This window comes from Maniola jurtina, chromosome 13 (assembly GCF_905333055.1).
Source record: "Maniola jurtina chromosome 13, ilManJurt1.1, whole genome shotgun sequence".
Lineage (NCBI taxonomy): Eukaryota > Metazoa > Arthropoda > Insecta > Lepidoptera > Nymphalidae > Maniola > Maniola jurtina.
The window spans coordinates 9828598-9842715 of NC_060041.1; the positions used below are offsets into that span (position 1 = coordinate 9828598).

Sequence of the window (14118 nt, forward strand, 5' to 3'; positions counted from 1 at the left end):
ATTAACCACTGGTTCGGAATGCCGTTCCTACCGAGAAGAACCAGCAAGAAACTCGGCGGTTGCTCTTTCAATTGTTCAATTTACAATATACAAGCAATTGCTGGAGCGGGTCAAATCCATGCTTTTTTATCATTTAAGTACATAATCTTTGATTTTATAATAATATGCTTTTGCTTTCATACATACATTACACGTGAGTAATGTTTAGGCTCGCAGGAGGTGGATGGAAGAAAACTAGTCGGCGATAATATCCTTATAATAATTATATTCAAAGTTACATTTAAATGAAAAGACTAAAAACTAGTGCTTATCTCTAAGGATGAGAATATTCTAACTTAATATTACGATTCCCACATCGCGCGGGTTCTGGTATTACGCCGCGTCAGCTATACGGGTCGTATTCGTACGTGGGAATGGGAATGCATGTTGCGCTGGCTCACTATGTATCAGCCGCTGGCTTCGCCTGCGTAACACCTCCCCCATCAGATCGGCGCTTATGGAACACCTTGGCTGTGAATTGCGCCGGGAGGTCATCGGATGAAGAACTCTGAATTTCGGCTGTGCTTCTTATCTGCAATGTCTTCGTGCGCTGTATTTTACGATAAACTATGATGATTATACTCAGTCCGCAGGTTCCAACCAATATGGTGTATATGGGTATGGTTGTGTGGTAAATACTTCCGTGGTCCGAACTCGGAGGTAAAGTGATAGGTGTTTGAGATGAAACCTTTGCACTTGCATGATGTAGGTGATCCAGTTTTGTGGACTTCAATTCATAATGCGGAGATGGTCTTGAGTCAGAGGGTTCTTCTTTAGGTAAATCCATAACTTGAATTGCTTGGCCTTTTATGCGATCGTTTCTATTGAGAATCATAAACTCTGGCGTTTTCAAAAAGCAATTTTGTGGAATTACTGCCAAGTAGCTGCCTCGAAGTGTCCGGTACAGGTCGTGGCCACACGATAGGTGAACTTTCGTGGGCAGCGGAAAACTCATTGTATAGTGACGTTCGTCAAGTTGCTCGAACGCTGGTTTTTCCAAAGTTACTTTCACTGGATGGCAAAACCTACTTCTATTTTGGGCGGTTATAAGTTGTTGGATACAATCTGGTTGATTCGAAGGTTCACGCTGTAAGCTTCTAATATCGGCACATAGATAACCCTTGCTGGTCTTCGGGCATTCAGCCTCTATGTACCTGTACTCGTTCAAGCTTATTGCCAGGAATGGATGATAAGGAATTAGGATCTCATGATTCTTGTTGGGTACAATGGATAATTTATACATATCATATACTTGGGTTAAAATTATAGGAAATTTATAAACTATGAATATTTCGTTTCTTACATAATACGAACCTAATCCTATAATATCATAATACTCTCTATCATCTAAAGATATAATTTTACCAGTACCATAAAGACTGGTTAACCTACTAACTAAATATTTAATTGTACTTAAGCTTATAACTGAATGATGTGCAACCGAAACCTTGATAAAACCTAATACATTTTGTAATTTCAAGTTGGATCTCCTGCATTACCACTGGCTGCAGAAGTAGATTGATTATAAGGAGGATCCTGCAACAATTGGGCAGTGTTAGGAACTCTCTTTAGTCTTGACTTCGCGATTGGGCCTCGTTTTTTTCTAGTGTAAATGTGGATTGGGAGATTTGCCACAACAACATCCTGAGTATAGCGGGGAGCTGCCTTTTGACGAGAGGCAACAGGGTTTCTAACAAAAACTTGTTGCTCTGGGGAATAATTTGCTTCGGGCTCTCTAGTTCTATTACGACTATTAGTTAAATCTCTGCGTAGACTACTACAGGATTCGTGGATAAGGTTATATGTAATTTTCATTCTATTTTTATGATCCTGTATGTACTGCTGTAAGACATGTGTCGTGAGGTCTATGTCGAGTGGGTCGCGTGGGTCAAAATGTCCAGTTACTATTTCGATTGGTCTGCATTTTGTGAAACTATGAATACTGCTATTGTAAGCTAGAAGAGCATAAGGTATCAGGTTCCTTACTGATTCATTCTTTTGACTGATTCCAAAGATACGAAGGTGTTCTAAGAGTGTCAAGTGAAATCTTTCAACGATACCATTTTCGTTAGGAGTATGTGGTGCGACCTTATGATGCTGGATTTTATGAAGATTGAAGAACTCAGATATAACTTGATTGTTAAATTCCGGACCGTTGTCAGTAACTACAGTTAAAGGGTTTCCATGATGCGTACTAAATTTAAGTAATGCTTGAACTACACTGACTGCCGTGCTGTCTCCTAAGAAATATGCTTGAGCATATTTGGAGAAAGAGTCGACTATTGTCAGAAACTTACAGCTTTCGACACTTAAGAGGTCTAAGTGCACAAGCTCAAAAGGTTTACTGGGTGGTGGAACTACTTGAAATTGCTGTCGGATTGGATTACGGTCATACTTAGCCTGTCCGCATACTTCACAGTCGTTGATAAATTTTGAAATATGCTCTCGCATTTTTGGCCAGTAAAATTTTCGAGATAAAGCAAGAAAGCATTCATTGATACCGCGGTGGTTTGTCTTGCCATCATGGTACTTATCTATAATTTGTTGCTGCCTTAAATATTCTCGAACATTTTCTACTTCTGTTTTAGCTAAATTGAGTATCATTGACGAATTTTTAAAGGTTTTCTGTATTATTGGAATTATCTTATACATAGCCAATGGTGGATTGATTAATAAACCAGTTTTAATTTTAGGTTGAACAAATTCTTTAATAGCATTGATGACATCTATTTCTAAATTTGATTCAGATAATTGAACAGTCGTACGCTTATGGTTTTCAAAGGGGTTTGTAGTGACTGGTTTGGTTTTAATATCACCTACAACGTTAAAAACGATTTGCCTAGTAAATTTATTCAACGGATGTTCTGTAATCGGGATTTCCAAGATGGGGCTTTCGTCATCAGTATGGACAGTTGCTGTTCTAGAACCATCTTCAGCCTCCGGAGCTGAGAGAGTTCCAGAGTCATCTAAAGAGGGAGCTCCGTCCGATAGATTCACAGCAACCGAACTTAGCTCTTCCACATGAACTTCAATGCGCGATAACGCGTCCGCGTTGGTATTAGACTTTCCTTGCTTATACAACACCGTAAAATCAAACTCGCTGAGTTTTAAACGCCATCTTGTAAGTCTCGAATTAGGTTCCTTAAGACTCATTACCCATTGCAGGGGCTTATGATCTGTAATAATTTTAAATTTACGTCCAAAAAGGTAAGGCCTGAAATACTTGGTGGCCCAGACGATTGCTAAGAGTTCTTTTTCTATCGTACTATAGTTCAATTCGCTAGAATTAAGAGTTCTAGATGCATATGCGATCGGTTTATCAGACCCCACTGGGCCCTGTGATAAAACGGCACCTACTGCGACATTAGAAGCATCAGTTGTTAGCAAAAATTCTTTAGTAAAATCCGGATACTGTAAAATGGGATCATTGGTAAGCAGTTGCTTACAGTGCTCGAAACACCTTATGTATTCATCATCGATTATTATTTTAGAATTTTTCTTCAGGCATTGAGTAAGGGGCTTTGTTAGACGTGCAAAATCAGGGATGAATTTTCTGTAATATCCTAGCAATCCGAGAAAACGTTTGATCTGTGTCGTAGTCTTTGGTAATGGGTATTTACTTATGGCTGCTATTTTATTGGGGTTTGGTTTTACACCATCTTTAGAAATTATGTGACCTAAAAATTCGGTTTCCAGCTTCAAGAATTCAGACTTATCCATCTGTATCTTGAAGTTTGACTCACGCAATCTCTGAAATATCTTTTCCAAATTAACTATGTGCTCTTGAAGACTTGTGCTAAAGCAAATTATGTCATCAAGATATACTAGACAAACTTTGTTCTGTAGATCTTTGAGAACATTATCCATGACTCGCTGAAAAGTCGATGGAGCATTTTTCAACCCCATGGGCATCCTTAAAAACTCATAGTGCCCATTCTCTACATTAAATGCAGTCTTGTGAATATCAGCGGGGTCCATTTCAACCTGGTAAAAGCCACTAGCTAAATCTAGGGTAGTGAAGTAATGACACTTCCCTAATTTGTCTAGAACATCGGTGATATTGGGAATAGGGTACTTATCATCAATCGTTTTCTCGTTTACTTTTCTGAAGTCCACGACAAGACGCCATTTACGACGACCAGAAGCATCTGCCTTTTTGGGAACCACCCAAATAGGAGAGCTCCAGGCGGAGTCAGAAGGTCTTATAATATTTTGTTCAAGCATTTTACTGATCTGATCTCTGATTTCTTGTCGGTGGACATAAGGATATCTGTAACTTTTTGTATGTACAGGAATTTCATCGCTGGTCTTAATTTTATGTTTAATCTTATTATTGAACGTTAAAGGTTCACCTTCAAGATAGAACACGTCGGCATACTTTGCACACAGTGCTTTCAAATTAGCTGCTTCTTCTGGATTTAAATGTCCAATGCGAAGACGAGAAAAAACTTCTTTAGCACGATTCGAAGAAACATTGGTTTGCTCACATTCAAAATTATAAAGTTCTGCTGATATGGGTTTGTCTAAGGAAAAAACTATATCATTCGGGGAATCATTAGTAATTTCAACATATCCTTTCTTATTTTTAACGCGTGTTATACAATCGGAAATAATACAGTTGCATATAGTTTGAGATGGAATCAAGACATCACCGTCCTGCGAATTAATAGGCAATGCAAATAGCTTTGAAGAATGAGCAGGAATAATGTCTTCGAACAAATTAACGTTACGCGAATCATACATTTTTATTGGAATCTCAGCGTTACGCGTTACTAATTTTCTGTCTTTAAGATTAATAGTGGACTCCAATTTTTCAAGTAAATCTAGGCCTAAAAGACCGTCGAAGTATTCGTGAAAATGATATACGTAAAAAGTTATATCACCATCTTCGTTAAATTCGGAAAACCAAGGTAATGTAATGGAATAGTCATTTTTAGTTGTTGCGTGCACGTTGGTTACTTCAAAGGGTTCATAGTTAAGTGGCATATTACTAAAATACATTTGTACTGCTTCAGGACTGATAAAAGATTGATTCGCCCCGGTATCGATAAGAAATCTGAGAGGTGGATTACTAATCTGTACATAACCAAGTTGCCGCTGGACATAAAAATTAACATCTATCCTGGTTTTTCGGATTCGCTGACTATCTGAAAATTTTCTTTCTTAGAACTGACTTCCTGTTTCTGATCAACTTCTTCTATTATTGGACTTGGTTCAACGTTCGAGGAGCTTTCCTCATAGTAATTATAGCATTCATCCGTAAATTGTTCGTAATTGTCATAGTCATAATCGTAGTCATAGTCATAATCATAATCATAGTCATAGTTAAGTTCATTAAAATTGACGTCGCGTGATTTCATATAGTTAGTTGGTGGTGGATTACCAAATTTACGCCAATCATGTCCCGATGGTGGTAAATTTCTAGGGGTGAAATGACTCACACCGCTCATGGGACGTGGGAAATTAGAATTGTTAGGCGATTGGTGTCGATTTGGTAATTTGAAAATGTTGCTCTTCGGGTTATAATTCGGTGGAGGAGCGCGAAACATTAATTGGGTACGACTAGGACCACGCGGATGCATTTGAGGGTTAGGTTTCCAACCAGGTCTAAAATGCATAGGTTGCTGACTCTGAGGTGGTCTAAAATGTACGGGCTGCTGCCAAGATGGCCCAGGCATAGCGAAACCTTGTGACCTTGAAGGACCTGTGTAATTTGACACGGAAAATTTATGTCCAAAATTTTCCCGAGAAAACCCGCCTTCATTTCGCTGTTGTATATATAGGGTGTTAAGTTCCTCTTGTACAAATTCGAGGGCTTTTTCCATTGACACTGGCCGCATGCACCGTATCCTTGAGCCTAGCGGGTCTTTTAGACCACGTAAATAACACTGCAGGGTTAACTTTTGGTAAAGTTGCCGTTTAGCCTCTATTGTGGTAGGTACGGATTCATGTAGGGAAATGTAGGTCATAATTGTGCTAAACAGGTTTTGGCACTTTTCGTAAAATTCTTGCGGGGTGCTAGAGCCTTGTTTCTGTAGAGACAAATCATTGTATAAAGCGGTCTCATCGCGATGGTCTGCGAAATTATTAATAAGGGCATTTCGTATGCCATTCCAACTATCTGGGATACCGTTTGCATTAATTAACCTAGCCGCGGAACCTGTCACTTTATTTAATATTCCACTAATTAATGCCGAATTTTGTAACTCATGTCCCGGACTAATGTCAAAATGGGCAATCACTAATTGGTCACACAAATTTATAAACCGTGTTAACACATGAGGATTTCCGTCAAATTCGGGTAAAAATCTAATAGATTTATAGATAGTATCTAAATCGTTTGATGCCATGTCTTCTAAGTTCCTAGATTCGTCTACGGCTCTTGACCTATTAACCGACCCTACGAAACTACGTCCTGACCTTGGATGAAAAATCTTGACGAATAAAAATTAAACTAACACACACAAAAAATACACTCAAAAAACTTTCATAAAAAAGCACTCAATAAAAAAATTACTTCCCTAAAGTTCACGTAAAATTATATTAAATAGGTCTATAGATTTTGTATAAACCTAGATTATAAAATTTTAGGAATAAGGACGATATATATAAATGAGGATACAATAAACGTACGATTAAAAAAAATCAATAAAAAAAAATTAAACACAATACCTCTTTTTCTTGTTAGTCGGAAAAGGATAGGTAAAAGGAACTTGAACGATTCAAGTACTTACCGCATCGCCGATCTATTTCTTTCCACGAATCGAAGTTTAGATTCTCCACTACACTGCGGCCTCCGAATGGTAGGTTCTCAGGATAAGTTGTTCTCCGTCACAGTTGTCCGATACAGCTACAGGTACAGCTTATCCTACCCCGTCACTGCGCCAGTAAAGTTTAGGCTCGCAGGAGGTGGATGGAAGAAAACTAGTCGGCGATAATATCCTTATAATAATTATATTCAAAGTTACATTTAAATGAAAAGACTAAAAACTAGTGCTTATCTCTAAGGATGAGAATATTCTAACTTAATATTACGATTCCCACATCGCGCGGGTTCTGGTATTACGCCGCGTCAGCTATACGGGTCGTATTCGTACGTGGGAATGGGAATGCATGTTGCGCTGGCTCACTATGTATCAGCCGCTGGCTTCGCCTGCGTAACACGTGTAGAAACAAAAAATGTTTTTTAAGTCGGTTTTATTTTTCTTTTGTATATCTACAAGTGTAAATTAAAAATTTTCAACACCCCCGACAAATCATTTTCAAATAAATAATTATGTATATCTAGGCAACGTCCATCTTGACAGCTTGACATTTGTCAATTGACACTTGAATATTATGAACCTAAGGGTTATCTAACCTTCTTTTCTACAAGAAAACTAGAAAATAGCTGATAACTTTTAAACGGCTGAACCAATTTTTTTGGATTATAGCTAAGAACACTCTCGATCAAGCCACCTTTCAAACAAAAAAAAGTAAATTAAAATCGGTTCATACGTTTAGGCGCTACGATGCCACAGACAGATACACAGATACACAGACACACAGATACACAGATACACACGTCAAACTTATAACACCCCTCTTTTTGGGTCGGGGGTTAAAAATAAAACTAATCGCCTAAGGAATAAGTCTAAAAAAAGTATTTTGAAGTAAGTATTAGCTGTTATTTTTCGGGCCGCATTTGGAGCACTTATTTCAATGGTTGAGCATTGTATTTCCATGCAAAGAGAGCAAAATCGTATACCTATTACCTACCATTTATTTTCAATATCGGCACTCCCAATTCCCAACATCGAACCCTCAAAGTACGCTCCGAAAATCATTATTAAATGTTGCATGTATTAAAATTTATTTCCCATTCCACCCTCAATATCGTCTTATTGATATCAAAATTTCGTACAAGTTCGTTCGAGATGCAACCATTTTTCTTAGATAATGGCTCCCCCGGCTTATGGTTTGTGAATTTTTATTTTACGACCGATGCGCCTTTATTTTGCTATATCAAGTAATAACATGCAAAGTACAAGAAAATGGATACCAACCTGAGAAATTAGAAGTTCTGTTTTCTATTATTGTTATAGGTCAGTTTCCGGAACACTGCTTTTGAATATCAGCATACAGGTAAAAGATGTAAGTAGATAAATATTAAGTAGGCAGAAGTTTACTAACTAAAATTATGTCATTCTTTTTCTAAAAAGTGGCTCACCCCAAAAATGTTTGGCAATGATATATTTACCCATTATTTTGTACGTCAATTACGCTGCAATAGAGTATCGAATCGACATGATTTTTGCACAGATATAGTAAAAGAACTGGAGAGACATAAGTCACTTTTTATCCGTATTTACATATTTTTTACACTTATATTATAACGATGGGAAGATGATGGATAGCATGTTTAAACCTAAACACACGCTAAGTCACAGGCGTCATTTAGCTCTCAGAGATAGCTTGTATACTCAAGACGGATATAGGCTACTTTAGTCCGGGAAAATCAAAGAGCTCTCACGGTGCTTCCACGGGATTTTTAAAAAGCCGAAACTTATGCATATGAGTGGTGGGCATCTAGTCACACTAATATTATAAAGGCGAAAGTGTGTCTGTCTGTCTGCCTGTCTGCTACGCTTTCACGGCTCAACCGCTGAACCGATTTTAATGAAATTTTGTACAGACTTAGGATACATTCCGGGGAAGGACATAGGCTACTTATTATCCCGAAAAAACAAACAGTTCCCGCGGGATTCCTAAAAACTCATCCGCTTGATCGATTTGTATGAAATTTGGTACCGAGGTAGCTTGCGTTCCTGTAATTGACATAGCCAACTTTTTATCCCGGAATATCAAACAGTTCCCATGGGATCTTTAAAAACCTAAATCCACGCGGACGAAGTCGCGGGCATCCTCTAGTAATATTGTAAAGGCGAAAGTTTGTGTGTATGTGTGTATGTGTGTGTGTGTATGTTTGTTACTCTTTCACGCAAAAACTACTGGACGGATTTGGCTGAAATTTGGAATGGAGATAGATAATATCTAGGATTAGCACATAGGCTACTTTTTATCCCGGAAAATTAAAGAGTTCCCACGGGATTTCGAAAAACCTAAATCCATCATCATAGAGCATCATGTAGTAGGTATCACAGTAATATTATAAAGGAGAAAGTTTGTATGTGTGTGTGTGTGTGTGTGTGTGTGTGTGTGTATGTTTGTTACTCCTTCACGCAAAAACTACTGGACGGATTGGGCTGTTATTTAGAATGGAGATAGATTATACCCTGGATTAGCACATAGGCTACTTTTTATCCCGGAAAATCAAAGAGTTCCCACGGGAATTTTAAAAAACCTACATCCACGCGAACGAAGTCGCGGGTATCAGCTAGTAGGTAATATAGCTATACTTAGTTCTGTCTGCTGAAACATAGCTGAATCCTCTCTACATGTATCAGCGGCCACGGTGTCGCCAGGAATGACGTTTGCCAAACTTCATTACGTGACATGAAGTGACATGCTTGTCGCCTAATTGTTCATTAATAGGCTAACGCTAATCCGCGCGATTGGTGATGAGATTCGAATTTGCACTAATTGATGCCCATTACTTCCGCATTTGCAGTTTAGATTAGATTTGCTTGACAAACTTAATTGGTGCAACTAGGATTTGGTGACATGTTTTAGAATTTCAAATAGTACACTGAAATATATGGTATCCCGTCCGGCATCAGTTTCCACTTCCACTTCTTTTCATTACACCCAGATTTATTCAAATCTAGAGTTAATAGGTATCTCCTAGGCAAGCACGATCCATCTTAAGCTGCATCATCACATGCAGCCTTAGGTCAGTGCAATCACTTGCAGTGCCAGGTTTTATTGCAGCGAAGCGCTATAGTCTATAAATTAAAAAAAAAAATCTGCGTAGTATTAAATAGGGCTACACACTAAATTAGTAATACTCGTATTGTTAAAATGTTGGGATATAATCAAAGTACTTATTCTGTGATAGAATTCAATAGTTTTGTAAATGAGACGTAGTACGTAAAAAGATGGAGCTTTTCATCTGTTAAGACATCTTGATAAAAGATCGCGACTTCAAACCTGGTGTTCTGTTCGGCGGTCATTTAAAGACGTACAAAAAAAAGATTTGAGTTACCTTCGAGTCACGCGTAAAGAAGTTGTACTAAACAAGTGTACCTAAATTAAAAATGTATTTAACACCCCCGACAAGTTAAGGTTACAGTAACTAGAAAAGAGCTGATAACTTTCAGATAACTTTCAAATGGCTGAACCGATTTTCTTGAATTATAGCTAAGAACACTCTCGAGCAAGCCACCTTTCAAACAAAGAAAACTAAATTAAAATCGGTTCATTAGTTTAGAAGCTACGATGCCACAGACATATACACAGATACACATGTCAAACTTATAACACCCCTCTTTTTTGGTCGGGGGTTGAAGAATATTCACCTTCACCATTTCACATTATAAAAAAAAACGATTTCGTTCAATTTTTCTTCGCAAGACGTCAACAGATCTAAATGCTCACAGTCGATCGACTCGGCTCAAATACGCCGTGACAAATTTTACAGTGGCATGCTCGACGTTGTTTTATTGTAGGCTTAATTCCCCTATGACGTAGGGGACAAGTAACAAGCGGTAGAGTTATAGTACTTTCCTTCAGAATTTGCAATTTCACCTACTATAAGTATCACACTTCACACTATCACAACTAATATTATAAAGGCGAAAATTTGTGTGTATGTGTGTGTGTGTATGTTTGTTGCTCCTTCACGCAAAAACTACTGGACGGATTGGGCTGAAATATAGATTGGAGATAGATTATACCCTGGATTAGCACATAGGCTACTTTTCATCCCGGAAAATCAAAGAGTTCCCGCGGGATTTTTTAAAAACCTACATCCACACGAACATACACAACAGTGCATATCTGAGTATAGGCTCCTGCGGTAGTGGAGTAGTGCGGGACGGTCGTCAGTTGCACCGCATACCTACTTGCTACTTGCTCCGCTCATACCTATGTATCTAGTTTTTAACCCCCGACCCAAAAAGAGAGGTGTTATAAGTTTGACGTGTGTATCTGTCTGTGGCATCGTAGCTCCTAAACAAATAAACCAATTTTAATTTAGTTTGTTTTTGTTTGAAAGGTGGCTTGATCGAGAGTGTTCTTAGTCATAATCTAAGATAATCGGTTCAGCCTTTTGAAAGTTTACTAGCTCTTTTCTAGTTTTCTTATAGAGGTTTTTGTGTCGGGGGGTTTTAAAATTTTGAGCGATTTCTTGCGATTCATTTGTTGTCATCTCTCCACCTAATTAATGTACGAAGTCGCTAAATCAGCAACTTGTGACAGGTTTTTCATTCAGCATTCAGCTTCATTTTATTATCTTACAATTACTCCACTTGTTGTACAAATATTTTTTAATCTTTGTTCAATAAGCGCTAGTGATTCCGCGCTAAGCTATAATTAGCTATAGTTCTGATAAGCTATTAATGAACACTCTTTACAGCCTGCCACTGAATTTAGAAAAAAGGACCTGAAATCCAAAAAATAAAAATTAGGAGTAAGAGGTTAATTATTTTCGTTCTTTGGAAATCGTATGGGTACCTATTATTTCTCTGTATCTGTGACAATCCGCCATCAGCTCATGTATTGTGACAATAAAAAACAGCCCTTCAAAGTATCGGATCCGAAACTCCTTTTATATCAGAATGTGTTTCGAATGTGATCGGAAACATGACTCTGTTGCCACTGGATAAGACTTGCCAACTTTATGATTTTTCTTTTTCATTTTCATTTTCTATACCTCCATTATCTAGAGTTCTTGCTTTTAATCGGACTCTGAAAAATTTCCTATAGGTGTCCTAAAGCAAGATAGGTAATTCTGTTTAATTATTGTTCGAAATGTGAAATGTTTAGTAACAAACAATTCGTGTTATTCGGTATTACAGATAGTACGTGACTGAAGTATAATTGAATAGCATAAAAACGTTCCTAGATGTAGGTAAGTACACACAAGTGTAAATTAAAAATTTATAACACACCCGACAAGTGAAGGTTACAGTAACTAGAACGGAGCTGATAACTCTTAAACGGCTGAACCGATTTTCTTATATTATAGCTAAGAACACTCTCGATCAAGCCACCTTTCAAGCAAAATAAACTAAATTAAAATCGCTTCATTAATTTAGGAGCTACGATGCCACAGACAGATACACAGATACACATGTCAAACTTAAACCCCCCCCCCCTTTTTTTTGGGTCGGGGGTTAATAACAAACATGGAAAACGGTTTCGATTAAAAAATAGTTAATTATAAGGTTCCCTTTTCTACATTCAGTAAACTTTTTTTAATGATTTTCTTTTTCAACCGACTTAAAAAAGGAGTTTCTCAACTCGCGGCGGATTTTTTAATCATAATTTTTTACTGTCTTGTGACAAGTTAAAAATATTAACAACGCTATAACATCTATCTAATTCTAAATACATAATAATTTGGAGTTTTTATTTATCGAAAATATTGGAACATTCCTATATTTTATTTCCATGTAGCATCTTACGGGATGAAATACAGCGTCGGTTCAGAGTATCGAAATGTGAACATGATATATTGTAGAGCTTACGGAGCGACTTTGATCCAGATAAATATGCGGAAAGAATTATGTCTATTGGTATTTTATGACTCACTTACTTTCCGCTTTTCTCTTTTTTTTGCCAATATTTTATTAAAAGTCCCTAAAAGTAGGAAGGTCTTTGTAATTCTAATAAAACACAAAAAAAAACTACCTAGGTTCGTTATAGACTTTGAAACCATCCCCAAACCTGTTTCATTAGAAAGGCGAAGATGGTTTTAGACAACAATAAAAAACAATGCACTAGGCATATTCTATTTTTAATCCTCGACCCAAAAAGAGGGGTGTTATAAGTTTGACGTGTGTATCTGTGTACCTATCTGTGGCATCGTAGATCCGAAACTAATGAACCGATTTTAATTTAGCTTTTTTTTGTTTGAAAAGTGGCTTGATCGAGAGTGTTCTTAGCTATAATCCAAGAAAATCGGTTCAGCCGTTTGAAAGTTATCAGCTCCTTTCTAGTTATTACACTTCTTAGCATAGTACCTAGCACACGCCATTTATCTGCTAGTAATATCATATTATTTTTATGACTTCAATGAGACTTTAGTCCTTATCATTTAATTTCTGGATTTTTTGATGAGTTTTTTTATAAGGTAGGTAATAGGTATGCTTATTTCTTACACCAAGTAATTTTCAGAGGTATGAAACTATTCTCTAAGTTACTTTCACATTGTTTTATGTAGGTAAGTTTAAATGCAATTTGACTCCCAATATATCTATATTATATTTCAAATTTAAAAAAGAAATGCCGTGATTCAATCATCAACGTCATCAAATCTTTGGATCTTACAAGCTGAAATTTTGCACGGAAGTTCCTCTTTAAGGTGGAAAAAGTACTTAAGGCCGAATTTTCCAAAATTACAACTCGAGCGAAGCTGTGATTGGTTAATCGTTACAAATTAAGTCAAACTTATTTATGTGCAAAATTATACCAATTGGACTTCATCTGTAAAACTGAAAAGTGTTCAAGGTAAAGGAAGTTATTAAATATTATATGGGTTTGGGAGGTGCTTCCCGCATTTTTATATTATAACGGCTTACCAAGAAACATTTTAATTTTTCCGCTCAATATAATCCATAACGCAAAGTACCGGTTCAAAGCCTTAAAAGCTCCGGTCAGAATTTTAATAAAAAAATATATTTGTCATTTTTTTCCCATTACCATAACCAAACAAGCCGTGACAGATATCCGTATACGCTTTTGCACTAGACGATACGATGGCGTATGAAACGATAAAATATATCGGTGTCATATCTCTGACGATGGAAAACTTTGAAACGATGAAAAAAAAATACCAGAAAGAAAAGCCTAAGTACCTAGTTCAAGATTAGTGGGTGGATTATGGAAAGAAATCCGAGAGATTGTAGGTCGCTAGTTGAACTGACGTCATAGCGTCACTTAGCTAATATGTTTTAAAAACAGGACCTTTTTATTGTA

The 14118-nt window shown here is 37.2% G+C and overlaps 1 protein-coding gene across 2 annotated transcripts; it reads right to left on the reverse strand.

Moving 5' to 3' along the window:
• Nucleotides 1-243: 243 nt before the first annotated feature.
• On the reverse strand, nucleotides 244-7197 carry LOC123870760. Of its 2 annotated transcripts, none has more exons than XM_045914169.1 (2): nucleotides 6774-7197; nucleotides 244-1575 (listed from the first exon to the last, which is right to left on the reverse strand). In XM_045914169.1, the coding sequence occupies exon 2, from the start codon at nucleotides 1280-1282 to the stop codon at nucleotides 440-442; it is 843 nt and encodes a 280-aa protein (XP_045770125.1). In that variant the 5' UTR covers nucleotides 1283-1575; nucleotides 6774-7197; the 3' UTR covers nucleotides 244-439. The 2 variants fall into 2 exon arrangements, with proteins under 2 accessions (XP_045770125.1, XP_045770124.1); XM_045914168.1 differs by lacking the exon at nucleotides 6774-7197 and having other exon boundaries at nucleotides 244-1386; nucleotides 1520-2027.
• Nucleotides 7198-14118: the final 6921 nt, after the last annotated feature.